At 42.3% G+C, this 20241-nt stretch overlaps 1 protein-coding gene and 1 long non-coding RNA gene across 2 annotated transcripts; one reads left to right on the forward strand and one right to left on the reverse strand.

Moving 5' to 3' along the window:
* Nucleotides 1-1293: 1293 nt before the first annotated feature.
* LOC111262205 (uncharacterized) lies at nucleotides 1294-5727 on the reverse strand. The gene is made up of 2 exons (XM_022836298.2): nucleotides 4536-5727; nucleotides 1294-2388 (listed from the first exon to the last, which is right to left on the reverse strand). Exons 1-2 carry the CDS (start codon nucleotides 5062-5064, stop codon nucleotides 2267-2269), a joined length of 651 nt encoding a protein of 216 aa, XP_022692033.1. The 5' UTR covers nucleotides 5065-5727; the 3' UTR covers nucleotides 1294-2266.
* Nucleotides 5728-17092: 11365 nt separating this feature from the next.
* On the forward strand, nucleotides 17093-19339 carry LOC111262204 (uncharacterized). The gene is made up of 4 exons (XR_002681460.2): nucleotides 17093-17501; nucleotides 18325-18538; nucleotides 18740-18849; nucleotides 19219-19339. It is a non-coding gene; the product is annotated as an uncharacterized LOC111262204 (long non-coding RNA).
* Nucleotides 19340-20241: the final 902 nt, after the last annotated feature.

Raw genomic sequence — 20241 nt, forward strand, 5'->3', positions numbered from 1 at the left:
TTAGCGCGGAGTACAGACGGTTCGGATTGCCATAACGGTGCAAGTGTGTGTTTTCTCCCCCACAAACAGTTCCACGACTCTCGTTCTCTCCCGGGTACCTAGTTCATTTCGCATGGCGACTGTCTCATCGTGCATTTCCCAAGGGCATTCGCATCGCGAACTCTCATTACGTACATCGCAGACGGCAGTTGCAATGTATATATATGCGGAGCCCGACGTAGAAATAGCGTCGGGGAGCGCTAGCAGCTGACGCGGCGACATATATCTTTCCTGAGAATATACCCATAAAAGGGGCATACACTCAGAAAGAGGTTCATGGCGGCCGCATTTAAACACTTGCTCAGCTTTCCTATTTATAGGCCACAAACGCAGGCAGGAATAAATGCGAGCTGGAATGTATCAGCCAAATTCAAGCAATGTAGCTTCCGGGCAGATGCGCGGACGCGTGGGTAGTGGTGAACGGGGTTCGACATACGGAAGCTGTCTAATGACGAAGACGAAGGCACGCTGCAAGCACATTTCGATACCCCGACATAGCCATATAACGATAACATATCGCGTATGTGTAGCATGTGTATGGTTACTTAATAACTTGTGGGGCTTCAGTAACATCCTAATACGAGGGAATTTTGCAACAACTGTTTTTCGTGCCGAAGCAATAATATTGCTGAGCGCAAACCTTCTCAAGGGACGCGCCAAGTAGAGATAGGGATGTTCCTCTTAATCTACAGTGGAGCACTCAAATTTAGAAGAACTTTGACGGGCTACTTATCGTGCCGGGTATGCATTCATTCGCTATACTGATGCATGAAGAAAAACAATTCTCTCGAGAATAACCTAGCGAAATTATCGGAAAATACGGTGCATCGTTTCGGAATTTGGGCGAGCACCAGCTGTTATCCAGCGTGTTCGCGCAAGGAAATGCCCAACAAGATTATAGGTTTCACCTTTTGTTCAAAATCTTCAATTTTCTTGCAGCTTTGAAGAAACATGAAGCTTTTCAAGAGGCAAATTCAAAGAGATTTGACAAACTCGAATATCTATCAACGTGGTCCAAAAAGCCATTTTTGATATTTGAATCATTTACCTATACATTAAAGGCCGTTTAAAAAAGCAGAGTATCAATTATTAATTGATAAACTCCAATGGTTAAGCTTCGTGAAACCCTCTGCGCCTTGCCACACCTTTCGTACCTATTGGCGTTTGTAAAAAACGTTTATATTCTTTTTATTATTTCTATTATTTTTTTTTTATTATTAATTCGTTTTAGCCTACTATCAGACTAAAGCGCAATTCTGTCAGAATTTTTTTTGTTTACACGACATCTTTTCTCGAGTTTATACTCAATAATATTGCTTGACGTACGGTTATTATTAAAAAGCTATTTGTGAATTAAAGAAGGAACATTTTGAAAATGACTGATGAGTGGGTTAGGTTTTGCAGTGAAGAAGTAACAGCAGTGACTGATACTTACATCGGATAAGCACGCCCGTCGGAAATGACGCTTCTGACAGATGCAAAAAATTTTGTGGAAGTATCTGTTCTTGTATAGATGCAGCGTTAAAAACAGCTCACAAGAAACGTCCGAATTTAGGTGCCCTATACCGTAAATATATAGTACTGAGGTATCTATTTAGACAGATACGCAATACGAAGAAAATTCTCGCGACAACAAATCTCGCGTGACATTACAAGTCAGTCGATTGTTTTGAGTTCACAGCATCAATGCTGGCAGTGCGTGACTGGTCACGCATGTATACCGAACAATATGCTTGCATCTCTTCTGTGTTCTCATATCAACGTACTTCGTAAAGAAACTGATAGCAGCAGTCTTTATTTTCGGAATGGACGAAAACAATAAATGTCGAAATGCCTTGGTTCAACGATGCCTGCATCTCGAACGGCCGTCGATATATACACCACCAGCTGTTGCATTAGGTATAGAAATAGATGCAGCATTATCAGCAATAGCTGGGCGGTTGCAGGGGTGGTCACTGCTAGCCCCTGACATCACTGCTACCCCCAGCAATGATGATAATGATTATTACCCCACTGAGAAGAACCGAACAAAGCCAGAACTATTCGCGGTTTAGTTTATCTTTGTTTGATTTGCGCGCTAATTAGCGCTATACTTATTGCTCTGTACCGCTTTTGCCACTACTAATGTAACACCCTGTGACGATACTGTTATTGCTTTACACCCCGCTCCCATCGCCGCCGTTGTCATCATCCTTGCCGGTCTTCATATGTGTAACAGGCTGTAGATCTACCAGACACCGCGTCGCAAGGCCCAGCCAGTTCTGAGGCTGTTGGCTGCTGTGACGAGTTGCTCAGGAGATGGCTTCGTTCGGAGGTTCACTTGGTCCTGGAGGCCCGTAGGCATACGCTCTGTTGAGGAAGGGGAGAAAGAGGCTACGTGAGCGGATTACATAAGAGCTGTAGGCAGACGGACAAGTAAGTCTGCCTTGCCGTTGCTTCTGATGCTGCCGCGGATTCTTGGCCTGAATCCTCAACTCACTATCTCCTGTTGACTACTGCATAAGATCGCTACCGGTAGCACGCTATCATTAGATGGCCACCACTCAACCACTACTTACACGCTCGCTTACGCGTGCTACGCACATATATGTTCGAGAATTAGCCATTGCTTAATACTCTATTGAACTCGTCTCTGCGTACGAAAAGATGTGCAAGCTTTTAGCTCTATGCATCAGGCTCATAGGAGTGACGGTAGTTTTCACTGCTCTATGATATATTAGGTATTGCGGTAGACCGTATTAAAGCCTCACAAATTACCGGTGTACAACTTTCGGTTAAAAATGCAGCTAGCAAATCTTCTCACATAAAATACGCTAAGATAGATATACCTATATCACTAGTCTATAAATTTTACGAGAGCAACACCCAATAGAGGAAAAATAGAAATCTTACTGAATCAGCAACATGATGCCGTAACAATATGTGTAAAGCTGATGGACAGAAGCTGTCACTTTAAAAAATTAACAAAAAAATAATTATAATTTTCCCGCATTTAAGAGTTGCGCGTTGCGCCATCGATTTGGCAAAACGTAATTTTCCTATCGCTTTTGGCATTAGACTTGCCAACAATCCGTTGCCACAACCTGTATGAATAGAGAAACGTTGTTTTTTATATCATGTTAATGTTCATGCATTAAAAAGGCGTTTACGCACAAATTATATAAACATTATTCTTTAATCAATCAATTACTTGGTGTTGTCTCTTAAATAACCGACGATCAATTACCATACGAACCACCAACTAAGTTACTCGTCATATCACAAAATACACCGATGAATCCTTAAAGAACTCAGCTGCTCAGTAAAACTCTAAGCTAAATCGTTACTACCTAGAGTCCTGGGCGAAATGGTTCTTTTTTTATTACTGAATGTCCAACAAAGCTGGCACCAGTTGAATAGCTAATGCATAAGATTAAGATTTCGAGGGAATGAGGACAGCTAGTCTCAAAAAACTGGCTCTTATCCAGTCGAATGGTGTTTTTACTCGGTCGAACAAAGGTCTCGATGGCAACTGGTTCCGATACCAGGCCCGCTATCGCGTTCAGCCCAGGCCCGTTCGAAGGGCTCGTTCAAGAGAGAGAATGAGAACTTCGACAACGACTTTTCATCTCGCTTCACCGCACTTCGCTGAAAGCTGCTGCTCCTATCGTTATGAATTTATTTGCCAAGTGTCAGATGGCGTAGTTTACAATCCGATGCCCACGACGGACGCGATCGACAAAAAAACACGAATTACTATCTAGAAAATTGAATCTGATTTGCTTATAAGTAGGTCTATAGTACGCACACCATTAACTGAATTCGGATCAACTCAGCTAGATATAACCGGCCAGCGACAAGCAGCTATTTGAGCGGCTGAATCTTTGAAGGACATCGTGGAGAACGATTGTTCTTTGGAAAGTACGTAATACACATGGTCATGTATATGGATTCAGAAACTGGCTAGTACTTTACGTTGCCCGAAGTTGGGTTGAAGAAATTAGGCGTACACCTAGTATGTAAAAGAAAAAACCGATTACTTATTAGGCTGAGTCTATCTGAAGCCGGCATTAGTTTCCCGTTCTCAGTTCGGGGGCCAGCGATTATGGTTAAAATGTAAAAACAACCCAAAAATATCCCAAAGACAAACGTGTATTTTTTTGTGCCAGGTTTGGGGAAACAATAAGCATTGATTGGGTCGAAAATCTGTAGCTATATAAATATCTATCATACAGTGCAGCTTGGATAAAAGACGGTGGACAATCATATAACAAACGTACTCACTTACTCGTTCTATCCATACCTTATATTAGCCAATGTTTGTTATTCTTACGTCCGTAATTTTTCTGCTTGTACATTGTCACAATGGGAAAACGAATACGTTTGATTTAGGTATGCCTGTAGATGTTACGCAACGAATAGTCGGAAGGCCAACTAACAATTCTCAAGAACAAAAAATTAATCCCAAAATAACAACAGCGAATAAGTGAGTTGTAAGTTAGTGATGTCGACGTTACCTGCTGTCGTCCGATGTCTTATGTGGATTCTTCCTCGTACACGTTTGTTAGAAGCAGCGCCACGAGCTGAAACTGAGGAGGAAAAAAACCGTAGCTGCCGCTGACTCGCGGTGGGTGTCTGGTGTTCTGTACGGTCGGCTGCACCCGGCAATCTTCGCAATGATTCATCAGGCCCAGGGACAGCGGCCGCTCGGGGCCCTCCGTTCACGGCCCAGGAACGGACGAACTGAGGTAAGCACAGAGCATCAGGCACGGGGATAGCAAGACCGACGCTCAAACCCGCCGACGACCCGCTCATAGTAAAGCTGTTACACAGGTGCAGTTTTTGTTGCGTACTCGCTAAGGATCCCACTAGTATGATTTTGTGCAGCGGCTCTTTACCAGCAATCTTTTCCCCGGTAGTCTCCCTGGCAAAGCCTGCACAGCTTGAACACGTGATGTCTCTTGGCGGAACTACCCGACACTCCTTCTTCCCAAATACCAGACTTTTAGGCTTTCTGCCCTTCTGCCGAATTCGTCGCCCCTCCATAGTTGCTTTTCGTAGTTTTTTCTTCTTTGTCAATGTCAGCTTATTTTATGCATTCGACTTAAACCCAGGATTTCGCCCCAATCTACGCCCAGCTTGCCAGCGCACTGTGAAGGCAATTTACGGAGGTTCTTCAAAAGTATACTAGCTGGACTTACATACGGAACAGCTAGCTAGCTGCAAATATTTGAATCGACAAAAACCATGTAAAGCCGCCGGCAAAACGGGTACATGGTTAAGTACAAGAAGGGCTCGAATCGTCCATCCGACATCGGTGCTCCTTTTTGAAATGGCCGTTCGAACACCACGTTACCACGTCACGCTGAATGTACGTCAAAATGGACCTTTATTTCATCTTGATAGATGATACTTACGAACACAGTTTGCATAGAGTACATAATAGGAAAACAATGCGAGATGATATAACATAGCACAGGACATGTGGAGTTCATTACTACGTCAAGCGAAACCGCGAACATCAACACTAACAAGGTGCCATGCATTATATCGCCAAAACGCTGGGTAGTATTTATGGGTCGACTTCTGTTTCAACATATAGTCGGAGATCTATAGCCCATCTAAAAGGGCACTGCCTATCAACAATGTGTTTTTTATCTTTGTGGATTACCGTGGCTATTATAAATGCGCTATATCGTTTCAGCCTTGTTTCCGCCCTAAAATTCGATTCCTCTTTTTAGGCAGAACACCCTTAGGTATGCATGTGCCAGTAGGGTCGCGTAAGGTCTGATAAATCATGAGCTTTCAAAACAGCGCTACGTACAAATGTCAGGTAATGCCAAATTTGAAGTAAACAACAGCACAAATAGTAAACACGTCTCGTCTCCGCACGGCCATATCGACATCATTGGATTAATCTATTAGGTCATCATGCGATAAATCTTGGTAGGTGGTTTCGGAACCGGCAAGACTAGAATGATATTTATCGAATGCAAGAATACGCCTCCTTGTTTTTTCCGCTTTTTCGGCGTTAACGTCGGCCTAGCGTTCGTAGCAGGTATGTACGCAGATATTGGACTAGCGTACATACTTAGAAGAGGGTAATACCTTTATTCTAAGTTTGCGAAGCCTAGCATGTAAACATCAAATTCATGTATATGAAGAATTACTTATCTGTGATGCTACTGGTTCAACAGTACGCGCAAAGTGTGACGGCATAACCTGTTTAGAGCTACCTGCAAAGTTCGCACCTTTCCCTTTGTGGTATATATATATATATATACTACAGGCTAAGTACGACCCAGAAAGACATACGCATAGACACGATGCGTATTGTTAAGTACACAATATAAACTGCTTTTAACTGCTGGCGACTGGCTTCTGAAGACGCGCAGTATCATTATTGTGATGCCCTTCTAACTAGACTTGTCGAACTATTGTTTCTGTACAAACTGATAAGGCGACTCTTATCATTAGTAGTAACTGCGTTCTTCAGGACAACTGTGATACAACTATCTATTAGTATTATCCTAGGTCCAATCTCAATAAAAACACCACACGTACACTAGAAACGGCTGTATAAACAATCCGAAGGTCGACTCGAACAACAAAAACACTAATTGCAGCGACAAGTCTCTTACGGAAACTCATATGTACATACACACTTATATATACATACAGCTACATAGGTGCTTACATAAATATTCATACATAACAGATCAGGGATACTAAGTGGCCGTGTATTTTACACACATTTTCTGTTATACAAATAAGCAATAGTCGCAGTAAATACGGGATCGAGTTAGCTACTGATTGGCAGAGCCGGAGTTCGCATGTTTACTTTCTATCGATAACGTCTCCGACACTGGTTCGGAAGTATCGCCCAACTTAACGTTTGGGATGATGGCGACAGTGACTGCGCTATGCTATGAGGGGTGTACGAACAAAGGCAGGGATGACGAAGAAAAACAGTGGATGAAGAAGATCATTGCGGGTTAACCGACGAACGTACCACGAACTCCGAGAGCGGACGTCCTGGACAGGGATCACAAGCACCATTAAGGATTCATTAAGACTACTGTCGCTCTGGTATGGCCGCTTGTGAGAGCCGATCTTTTTTTTCTTTGAATACGCCACAACTTTCCGAAGCTCAGCGCCATTTCTATGAGTGAGCATCACGAATCATTGCGTAGAAATGCTAGCAGTTTCAGGGGTACATTGCTTAGAGGCTGGGGATTGCGAGTCGAAGGGGATCTCTAGTCCGAATTACTGGCATCCGCGGCCTGCGCTAGGGGTAGCCAGCGCTCACTGTGTGGTTATGGGCCGGACCTAAGAAACATCTACGTAAAGAGCATGTGTCGTTCGCCGAAACGACGCGCTGCCAGCGGTTGCGATGCTGTAAAAAGGCAGAATACATGCAACTGGCTGACCTCTCGACGGTCGGGTAGATAGGGATAGAGAAGACGAAGCCTCGAAGATTTGAAGGAACGAAAAATGGCAGTCGGGTTTGCATCTATACAAGCGAGCACAGGTACATACCGGCGGCTCGCGTGCACTATATTGCACACGAAGAAAAATAAGACGACTTCTGTTTAGGGCTCACAATAGTATTCACATACACAGTCGTACATGCACGCAGAGAAAAGGCAATGGAGATAGATTACTCAGCTCTCTTCATAATCAGGTAAGTGGCGGATGGGTAGCTAGGTGTCTATATTAATCTTGGCCGAATTCATCTCTTGGCTTGTTATTAGTATGTACTCTCGTACACATTGCTACGTCTCTTCACGCTGCACCCCTCCCTCCCTCCCTCCCTTCCTTCCTTCCTCGCTCCCTCCCTCCCTTCCCCTTTCTCTTTCTCTAACATGAAGTTGGACCTCGTTCTTCGGCGGGGTGGCCACTGACGTTAGTGAAAGTTAGCTAGGTTAAGGTTGCAAATGCGTATATTACCAACACATAATGGACAGAAATTCTAGAAGTTAGATTATAATAGGGTCAGGTTCTATTTGCGATAAACAGGACTGACTTTGACTATTGGGAAGACGCAAGCTAAGAAGGTGGACCTATACTTGTGCTGAAGTGCAACTTAATCTGAAAAATTGGTCTTAAATTCAAAGCGAAAGTACAAGCCGTAGTTGTTTAAAACAACATACGTTTTAATTGTAAACTTAATCTTCTTAACTATAGGTCTGTTTTTTGCTGTTGTTTTTGTTTTAATATCCTTCCGTGCTTTACGTCCAGCACGTGGGCCATCAGACATTTATTTTCAATTATAACTTCACATTTGTTCTCCTTGTAGATATTAGGTACTCTATGCGATTATTCATTTCAAGGCTACAACACACAGTAACCATGAACTTACCCGAGCACTTTGGTCACTAAATCCAAGTATATTTCGTTTCTCTGTAAATACGTTTTTAGATAATAGTCAATGTCTAGTGACAACAGTGAAAGGAGAAAAATAATAGTAAATACGGTAAAGCTACCTCTAAATGATATGGGTTCAAAAGTTCGATGGCCATTAACGTGGTTTTCCACAAGCGTGTTTCGATTTTGTGTGAATTAGTACTGCTTTATCCGAATACGTGTTTACAGAACAACCGTTTCGCGGAGAAGACTGCCATTTAGCATCAAGCTGCTAACTCATACCTAAAAGTGTGTGATTTTTCTATGTATCTACCTCTACCAGCAGTATCCTATAATAAGACCACGATTTACTAATTAGCGAAGTAATATACAATTTATGCTTCCACGTCGGTCCGGGCCAGATTTTCACGTCCGATATACTCATTCAACGAGCTTCCTCTTCGTAACTATTTGATCCTGCTATTTGGCCCTGCGGTCAAATTGTATGAAAAGAAAAGGCTGTTGTATATTGCCAGAAAGTCAAATAAATGATTAATATATGTTTTTTTTTTTTTTACCGTCCATTGGCCTGGCACACATACTACGGTGATTTGGTAACAGCGCCCCACGTCCTCTACACGAATAAATTTTTGCCTAGCTCACCTGCGTCCGCCGTTCGGTAACAAAAAACTAGAGTCTCAAGTGTGCATAAATTGCTACGCCTTCGCGAATTCTAGATATAATACGATTTATCGTACGACGGTTAATGATCCGGCCTGGGGTCATTTGCTGTCATTTCAATTCAGTCCATTTTTGGCACTGATAAAGATGGGACTGTTTTGTATAGCCGACAGATTCTGTAGGTTGGGTTTATTATTGAATCAGTCTGAATCGAAAAGCTATTACATATGCACACGTGTTCCTCAAGCAGAACACGATGGTGTACACGTGCTATTGAGTAAACAAGAAAATCAATATCATAAACTAAACCTTTCTGACCCGAGCTGCCTTTTTATATCGTAGCAATCTCGTAAGGTCAGGATTGTTTTTTATTTTGCTTTGCCAGAGTTATTAAAAAATTATTAGAAGGTTTCAGACTTCTCATCATGGGTAAGTTACCTAGTTGCCCTGATTTTTTGCACTGTTTTATTATTTAAGACACTCGTTTTACGCATTTCGTCGTTTGCGTCAGTTGTAAGTCTATACATGATACAACAATAAGTTTATAGCTTATTTTCATTTCTTTACCAGCGACTTTAATAGAAGTTCATGAACGTTTTCTAAATAGGCCGGACCTGTTCACTATTGCGCTATTATCTATTCGATATTATAAGAGCCCTGTGCTCTTTAACCGCGACTACCATCTAAAGAAACTTGTCTCCATTTATTGTTGGCATCATGGTTCATAAAGCCCTTAAATATAAATACTTATGTGTAAAAGTGCCGCCAGGATTACGTTGTAGTGGTGCTCTCTGTAATGAAGTCTTAGGATGGGCCGAGATACATCAAGTTGGGCTGATAACTTGCGTGAAGTCAGATAAAAGGAACACTCCGTTCCTCCCATCCTCTAACGACGATACCGGACATAAAACTCGAAACATAGAGGTACAAGGAACGCGTGAAAGCTAGCCCTGATCGGTGAACTGCATTCATTTTGTAATGGGTTTTGCCACGCAATTTTTCATGACAAAGAAGATAAGCTTTTAAAAAATAACAAAAACAAACTGGGACTCTAAGAGCTCAAAGGCGGCTTAAGGTAGGTGTTCCTATTAATATGCTTTGTGAGAACCTTTTAATAATAAAACATATGAGAGTTAATACTTACTGATGAGTGATAGATCATTTAAACCGGACCGAACTCATTTTATCGTCACGGCGTTATTGTAGGAAGCGGCCGATTGTTGTACAACATCATTAGATAGAGGGTTCTGTTGTATCTTCTTATCAGGATATCGTTGCGTATATATAGTTTTTATTCGACTTGTTTTTGTCTATATTAAACTATTTTTTTTACATATTTTTTTCTGTTGATATATCACTTCTTGCGGAACTAGGCCTTAATTCGTATTGAAAATTATTATGGATTGCCAAAGCTGTATTTTAAGGCATTACTGGAATATTGTAAGTTTTTCAGATTACCTCAGAGTTCAGGCAACTCAGTCAGTCTTGACGTATTGTCCTAGTGATTATCTATGAAACTAGGGCTAAGTTAATCATGCTCAGAAACGACTGTAACTTTTTTACTACTGCAGGTGCTATTACGTTTTTCATTTGAAATGCTCTGTCGGACCGTTTGAAGAGCAATTAGCCAATTTTACATATCCCAAATATCTCATCGACATGCACCGGAGTCTATTTTACCTACACATCTAGAGCACCACCGCTAGGCATTTATCATGGTTTGCTTTAAGAGTGGTCCAGGCTAAGGACTGATCGATCCTAGTCGCGACGTGAACCCATATCGATAAACACTCTGTCCACTAGCCGTTAGAGATCGTGAGAAAGACTTTTCCGTCGATGGATATTTGATGAAAAAAAAAAGTATGCCATGAAGTGTCTTCATACATCTGTGCCAACCTCATGGGGTCTGAAAATGTAGAGATGCCAGTGGCAAACGTCAAATTTTCGTTTCGTCCGCTAGGAGGCTGCCTCCGATTTTTGATACAACACCGCCTACGGCGACTACGAGCTCTTCGATTGTTAAACGCCTACCCTGGTTTATGAGCGGTCTATTGAAGGACGCATACGTAAAAGATATCGTAACTATCGCAGGCCCACCATTGTTGGCCTGCCCCTGGACAGATCTTGGTCTGAGACATGAATTGCGGTGTGTCTTGTAATCGAGTGTTAAGCTTAGTGAACTTCTCGGTAATTTCGCAGCTGAAGCACAGTCTTCTTCAGTCTTTTGCAAGGTATTCAACTTCTGCCGTTGATTCGCTTTCTTACTGCTACCTTGCTGCCTATATTAAAGGACGTATTACGGTTGTATCGGCAAGGATAATGCTTGCTGCCATACAAAACCGGGTTGCACATGTATCTAAAAGGAAGCATTACCATTAAGATTTGATTAATTTGCCCGTTTATACTAGTTGCCTGCCATGCGACCCATCTGAGTGTCTACACCATTATACGTGCGTGCCCAAACACAAACGATAACATGTTCTAACATTGCACCATTATTATAGAAACATACCATAGTGAGAAGTGTTCTGTGAACAAACATTAACTATATTTCCCTATATAGTCGTATCATGTTGAAATGATTACACGCAATATATAATTCCACGCCGTTATAGATAAATGGACGGTAGCTTGCTTCAATGCAGAATCGACTCGGTGATAAGAATAAATATCCGTATATTATTTTATATCTATATGTGCGCCCAGCGTTGCTGGGTTCAACACAGCGAAATTGTATCAAGCAGCGCCTTTCAAAGACCTAGCCTAAAATGTAGACGAAGAACGCTCACGTGCCACCAGCACGGAGCCAGGCCCGTAAGTCCGCACACATGCTGTCGCAGTCGAAGACATACGGACTCGCGCACCCACAGACACAGGCGGGTCTGTACATGTGAAGGCGATCAGGGACAGCAGTCGACAGGCCAAACTTGGTCATTAGCATATTCGGAAATCGGTACACCTCGAAATCTTTTCTTTTTGCCTGCTTCTCGGCATCATGATGCCCGTTTCAACCGAAATCCCTGAGGCAACCTAGGGGAACTTGTCTAGCGCACGGACAGAGGGGTGCTTGCAGACCCGCCCTCCTCATCCATAGTCAGTACCAATGAGCTGGCTGTGGCCAGCTTGCTTGCCGTGTCGGACCGATTCATCGATCCCAGCTCGAATCGGAGGTAGCAGCAGCCGATGCTGTATTGCCACACGACATATGGCTGGCGAGCAGCACGGCATTACCGAAAGGTAGCCAAAGACACAGAAAAGCATCCGTCATTGCGGCGCTTGCAGTCCTACCCTGGACAAGGCCGAATCAAAATATACAGGCGCCCCTGACCGTAGGCTGCGTAGGTACATTTGCTAAGTTTTTCGCGATCTTCGCCATGAAGAAAGTCTTTATTATATATGGACGGCTAGAAGAGACTATGAGCTATTGGACTGCTGCGGTATCTCGTCTTGCTTTCAACGATTGGTTTTACATAACGATTATCAGTCTCACAGTTTCAATTACACGTGTAGCTTTTTAGAAGGCTTGGAACGAAGGTAAGGTAGTGCGGTATTAATCGCTTTTGCTTTAAGGCAAAGCAAATTTTTCTAGAAGTGATTCCTTCGATCAGGCTAATCAACTTCACGAGAAAAATCCAAAAGTTTAAAAAAAATGTGTGATGGGTCCAAACCAGGAATCTAGCTATTTCAAGATGAACTTCATATCTCTACGCCCTATAGTAGACAATCATAGGTTTCAATATATTATTTAAAGTTTGATGATAATAATAAGCGTTAACTATAACAATTGTGCAGATCATTGGCCTACCCTGGAGGTTGGTTGAACAAAAGACTGACTCTGTTTTTGAAATATAAATATTTTACAGTAAGGACGAACCTGGGGAATCGACTTCGACGAGCTCCTGAAGTTTTAGGATATTCGACCGTGAAATTTTATCTATACATACAGAGCAAATAGAAATGCAGGTGGTCCGTGCTTCTAAAAAAGAGTACAAATCGATTAATACAATTCACCCAGCTTATTATAAACGTATTATAAATTATAGAGCAGCACTTAATGGTACAACCGGACATAGAACTCAATATATTTGCTTTCTATACTTGATACACTTGGAAGGATAATGGAGTAATTATTAATACAACGCTTGTACTTCTCTGGTGAGAACAGCAAGCAGCCTTTGATACAACGTCGGGACTGTATTTTCTATGGTTCTACTAGCGGGCAATCACCGACACCGTTAGGATTGTTGTTGTTGTCAAACAGCAGATAAAGGTAGAGTAGTGCGTTCACTGGCCATGAGCCACTGCTGCTGCGCTGATGTTCTACAGAAGCTACTGTCGCCCCCACCAGGGCAGGGTTCTACTACGGTGCCAGCAGTTGCAGATGGTTTGGCTGGGAGTGTTCATTTATGGCGGCGCTCTAACCGTTTCCACCCCCCCCCCCCGCCTCCCATCACAGTCCCTCGCTTTTACGGTACGTCAGCGACATAGTCAAAGTTCGCTAGTGGTTGCGGTACCGTGCTGCTATGACTGCTGAGTCTGTCTGCTACATATTGACGAAGGCAAATGACTGAAGCGGGCAGTGAGACTAGCAGAAGCTGCCTACCTGCTTCCCCCCAAGCCTCCGTCTTCTTCGTCTGCTTATTTCGCTTCGAGCGGAGTTCGTACCATTCGCTATCGTTCGAATGGCGTAGTCGGTATGAGTCGGTGGTGAGCAGGTCTAGCAGGCGTGTAGGAGTGGCCCTATATATAACCATGTACAGCATCTCAGCATTACCTATGTACCACCGTTACCTGCCATGAGCGAAATACCGAGTCGCTGAATAAACGCCGCCCATGAACGGGGCGGCCCCCGACTGCTGCCCAAACGCCAGCGCAACTGGGCCGGGTTGACAGTCGGTCCATTGCTGGTTCACAGCAATGACTGCAGCTCTACGACTTCACGTCGAGTATCCTGCTTGAAATGGCTCGAACGTAGATTCTATAGGGCACATGGGCGACGTAGAGAAAAAATAAATTAGGGAAACGGTCCGTCGTTTCTGAAAGATACTGTAGGGGTTATGGGACAGCGGAAAAGTCTGCGAATAGCAGACGCGTTGACGAAATGGATGAAATAGACAAGGCGGGGCGAATTGCGATCGAAAGCCGGCCTATGACTACTCGAACCCTTCGAATCGCGCGCCAGTTCGAGCTGTACAAGCGAGGAAGTAAATTGAAGCCATTTCTCGTAAGCGGTGCATAGGTAATACGGCGTCAGCTGTGTGTTCCTCACAAGTAGGCTTATTTAAATCCATGTGTCGCATATGACGGTGGATATAGACGTGTATCGATCGTTGTATTTAATGACTCCATAACATGCAATCAGGATATGCCGGAAATATTACGAAGTTTATTGTCTTATGAGACCTTACCGACATGAAAATACGAACGTCTCGAAAGACATTCTTCTCTAATGGTGTTGGTTTGCAGAGTAGTTTGTAGAAAAGGATCTGAAGCATATTTGCTATGGAAGTTCAACGGTAACACTTCAGTTGCGCAAGGCTGAGTCAACAAACGATCGGAGGAAAGTTTATCTAGATACCTGTGCTCCTATGCAATACAAGCCCATATCATCAACGCATAGATAGCAACCGTCTGCAAAAGACTGTATCGTTCTAGTCAAATATTCTGCCAAATACAGCTTAGCTTTCGCTTCCCTATTCGCTGTACATTTTATAAGAGCTTTTCTTGCAAACATATCCCTTGACGGAGTTATAAGATACGCGTTCGCGCAGAACTTTAAACAAGCGTATGAACTACTTGGTGACATTCGAAGATGTGGCGAAGACATGGCTGATGTGGGCGAGAGCGCGTGGCAACGACAACCTTATCGATAGCAAGTTTCCTAAAATATATCGGTACATTTCTATATATTCAGCCATCATACGGAGCAACGCAACGCTTACCTTCCGATCTACTTGCTCGACAAAGCAGTGAAGCATTCACATTTAAAGCTAGACATTCGAAGTTTGGAGCTCACCATCCCCTAAGTTTAGTGGCGACCCTATCACTCGCAGAGAAGAAGAAGTTTGTTTATTTTTTTTAAATCAATACTACATAATATGAGAAGACTATCTTTCCAAAAAAAAAAAACAACAAAAAAGCTACCATGTGCCACTGGAGGAACTGCCACATTTGATATCTCACAGATATTTTAAATTGTTGGAACCTACTCACTGGGATTTAGCAAGGCACAAATACCGTAAAACGGTTTTGGTCCTTATTATCGGATGACAGGAAAATGCACAAAACATTTTTTCTCCTATCTAACAAGGCTACTGCAGGATAGACAATATTATAAAACATATTAACAACAACAGTAATTCAAACGTAATAATCAAATAGTGGGCATGCTGAATACGGTTTTGTAAATAGGTTGAAATTGTATTTAGTATCAATGGCTAAGATTGAGCCCACAAGGACTTATTCATATTTTCGAAAATTTCCTATCTAAGATGAACGTAATCAACGAAGGGAACGTTGTAAATCTTATGCTTATCTATTTTTATCTCTACTGGTACATTTGTATAAATCGTAATGGCGAAAAGCCTTTTACTTAAATCGAATGCTTATATCAGTGCACCGAGTTCTATAGGATCGTTTTTATAGCCTATTCACTGATGATTAAAGATATCATTACTAATCAATACCAGCCATTTCTATCATTTCGTGTAGTTAAGCTAGTATCTTCTATATGCCTTTTCCATGAGTACAGTCCCGTGCAGAAAAAATGTTTCCCTGCTAAAAGCAAATGTCTTTGAAGGTGTAATCCCTGTAACGGGTAACGCGTTCAACTATTAAATTTTGCAACGTCAATACCTTCAGCAAAAACTTCAACTTTCTTGATATTCAATTGGCTTATAGAGACGATTCCATCGCAGCTCCCCGCGGTTTTCAAAACAACTTCCAATGAAAGTGTGAACGTCTCTCATACAAAACTTTTCTCGATTGTCGCCTGCCGTTTGAGCACTTACACGAGCATGATATTCGGCCTGTTTTGTTGGTCGTCCGTCTCACTCGCATGAATTGCTTGAAAGGCAAAGCCCATTTACAAACGTCTGCCTACCAGTGGCAAATGGAGCTTGTACTAACAGTAGCAACACTAGTGTTTGTTGGCTTTCAAAGTCACCTTTTCCACATCAAGGTCTGCCCCAGCAGATCGCCTGTCTATTCGACCCACTTGCATCGCTCAAGGGGAGTAATACATCGATCCAAAAATGTCTAAAAGGTCTGTTACGTGCGCTCAGGTGTCCTACACAAAATTTATTCTGCTACAAAGTGTCAACACTGTTTAAATGTATGCGTAGCTAAACCAATAGCATTGAGAAACGGCTATCCGAGTAATATTATGCCTAAATTTACTGTTTACCTGAAGGCACTCGTAACCGTGCATATAGGGGTTAACTGAACGGTATAAATTTGTCTTCTTTATGGTTTTCACACGGTGCGGTCTCCGTTGCCCTTAGAAATGATTCCATACCCATATCGACATACCGAATTAAATCAGAGCTTTTAGTCACAGTAGCTGAAACCGGTAGGCACCTGACAGCGCACCATGCGAGTACAGACATAAAAGTAGTGCTTGGTTCTGACTTGAGAAGAGGACCGTTAAGGCGTGGCAAATGGAAATTACAAGCCACTACCGTCTCGAAACGAACGCTATCCTATTATCCATAGTTGTACGGACGAGCGTTGCTGCAAAACAAGTCACATCTTTTCATCATCCAAAATCATATCCGCATCATGCCTCGTTTAGCTGGCAGAGTTTGCGTAATGGGTGAGTTTGGGATTAAGTAAAAACATCCGTAAGGACGATGGTTTATCGCTTGAGGGAATGATTTTATGGGCCAGTTCGATTAGTCGAAACGATTTATGGCATGCTTTCCATAAACACTCGAGTTGAAGAGGGTCGTAACTCGGAAACAACGACTTTTAGCTTGAACATGTCACCTATTTAACCCCTGCCATCGTAACAGAATACGAGCATGATCCGATGCACATACAAAGAAACTGTTAGCCCAAGTTACCTGTCCTTACCTAGTCTCATAGTGTATTTCCAGCTTTATATGATGATAATTTACCTGATTCTATGCATAGTAACTGCAAAAATAACAATTCGTATGGCGTGAGTTATGGAGTTGTCGTTCCATTGTCTAGGGAACTCAACTTTCACTTTGTATAGAAATATAATCTGCGTACTGCAAGCGCGCTGACTTCGAAAGTTTCTGCCGTTGACTTGTTTCTAGTGCTGATGGACGGATACAGAATCTGTTGTTGTTGTTGTTTTGCGATTTTATGACTATCGTCTGCAAGCGAATGGGCGAGTTTGTGAAGACACGTAAAACGTCACGGAACCTTAACTGCTGCGTCGCTTTGACGATTTTCACAATTCAAATGTCGACTGCTTGAAAATATAGATCGTAAGTAGGTTAATGTCCTGTCAGGCCATTGTAATTCATTCCATAGTATATGTCCCAAGACATGTTATACGCCTCCTGCATGTATGATGTTACACAATAGCTTTATATTCCTATATAGGTGTGTGTGTGATTGATTATTTGATTTTGTTTTATATGTTTGATAATCGACATACGGTGGCAAACATATACATTTAGATCCGACGCATTTCTACCAGCTTATCATATATTAATATAGTACGGTAAATATTTTAAGCTATAATTAGATACATAGGCAAAGTAGTGCCTGGCGTCGTTCTTAACAAAATTGCCGCGTCATATATTCTGCAATGTGATCTCTGCGAGATAGAATTGGTAAATATAGTGAAGCTGGCAACCGGTACCGTTCGAGACGAGCTGCATGTAAGCGGTACCTGTAAATGTTGATATTTCGTTAAGCCTTCCGCCACCAACCGTCGCAGGAAATGCAGCCAGCTAGCCTCCCCTTCGCTGTTAAAATTTGCTACGTAAACACAAGCTAGGTGCATTAGAATTTAAAGCGTATTCTCACTGTAGTGAGACCCAAAGTTAGCACTATGTTATCAGCTTTCGGAAGGACGAAAGATTAAAAGATAAAGGGCAAATTCAGGCTCATCAGATGAAGCTCTTGGTAGATTTGCCTTGCTCGAAGAAAATCTGCCTGAGCTCTAGTTCCTTCGGTAGGTTTTTTTTTAATCATATGCACATTCTCGTATGCTTTTATGCGAAACGGTGTATTGGACGTACGGAGGAGTTTACCTGAAAAAGGGGCAACAAGTTTGCTTGACTTTATCCCGATACCTTCCAGGAATATCAACCATGGAAATAGTTGCCGACTGCGATGAAGATGTAACTAAGGATATCAACTATGCACTACTTATGTGTTCTAATCGCGGCGTTGCGCATAACGGACGCGACGCGTCTCCTGTCGTCGCTAAGTATCTCACGTTTTGAGGCTGACCCTTCCACGGCTCTTTATTTTTCCATGCTCATTATTACAACGCTAGCGATAGAGTCTCGAAGTAAGCGAACCGTGAGCTTTTATCTTTTAGATCGAAATGTTTCCAATGTGTCGATGAATATTTATCCCTTTTCGTCAGATTCTGCCATTAATACCTTTTATTTGAAAGGCTTTTTTCATACGTTTCGTGTACCGAGCCGCCCTGATTCAATTGTGAAATTAATATTTTCTAACTGAAAACAATGCTTTTCCTTTGGAGTAGGTTATCATTCTTTTAGACTGTTCACGTTCTGCAAGGTCGTCCGTATATAGGCAAGGACATCGACTCGACAACCTTGCCATATCTCACGGGGGCATGCAGGCTAGACTAAGGTAGGCAAAGATCATAAACGTCGGTGTTATCTTAGAAAGTAACAAAGATGCTGCTTATATATATATATATATATATATATATGCGTAGCTTGAAAAGAAGGCTGACCGCATTGTGAACAGATGTTGCTTGTTACAGAATTCGTGCGACGGTGTTTTATAATGCACTCCGGTCCCTGCTTGCTTGTTGATTAAAATCAACAAAGGCATTAATTTGTTAATATTGTGACCCGTAATTTAGACGTCATTCAGTCGAAGAACACCTTTGATGATCATTTAACTACTGCCGAGTTTTGGTTACCCGAGGCTCAAGCAGGTCATATAAGTTTCAACCGTCCTACATTTTTCTATTCGTTCTGTTTCTTCCTATAGATCTACTACATGTGCATAGAAGAAAGGTGCTTAATTCTCGACTTGATTGAAGGAACTGGCAAACGTTATGCAGAAACGTCACAAGTTAGATAGATATAAATATTGCTACATTCTGTTTTAATGTACGGATGTTTTTACTGGTTCTTGTGGGTCTAGATATTCTATAGATAGCTTGCCACTTAGCGGCCGATTTCCATTGCTTAACTGCGTACTTTGGATTTTAAGATTATTGAAGGACAAGCTACTTTCAGCGGATAAATTAATAGTACTTTTCAAAAAGCTGCTGCACTCAATGTCTAGAGCTCAGCTGTATCGTCCCGCTATAAATTGCTGATAAACGTGACTTCGCTCCACCCAAAAGCCTGTTAGTGGCACCGGTACTTAAGCTAGCACTCATCGCTGGCTATGAAGTTTCCATTGTCTAAGCGAGACTCGATGTCTGAGACCCTGCAATGCCAGATCAGATAAAATGAAAACAAGCATTAGGTTCGAGCAACGATTCAGATGATGTACAGTCGACTGGTAGGCGTATCTTCTCATCGAGTTCCTCTATCGAACGTTCGAACTGCTAGGAGCCTAGGCGTATGCCGTACGCGTAGAAGGACGAAAACGAGAAAAATCGATTCCGGCGCATCCTGCTGTAGAATTTAAACGATGGCCGATAAATCAAGCTAGCGCGCCAAGTAACAAATCCAACCAATCGACACATGATAACAAGTTACGCTGTACAGCAAATCTATGATCTAGTTTGCGAGGCAGAGGGCCCTCAACAGGCCAATAGCACCTACAAAGGAAAAGTATTACAGGTATAATTGGCAAAAATGACGACTCGTCGTTTACAGTCGACCGAGATCAGTCTATTATCATCTCCTAACTTGAACATTGTGCGAGTAACAAAGATATATTCTTGTCTATTTGCAAACGTGACGCCTCTTCATCTTTTTTTCCACTTTGTAACAATATTTTGTCTACATGTGTGGTCTACCGTGTAGTGCCAGCCGCGAAGCTCTCTTAGACGTATAT

This window comes from Varroa jacobsoni, unplaced genomic scaffold (assembly GCF_002532875.2).
Source record: "Varroa jacobsoni isolate VJ856 unplaced genomic scaffold, vjacob_1.0 scaffold_635, whole genome shotgun sequence".
NCBI classification, from domain to species: Eukaryota; Metazoa; Arthropoda; class Arachnida; order Mesostigmata; family Varroidae; genus Varroa; species Varroa jacobsoni.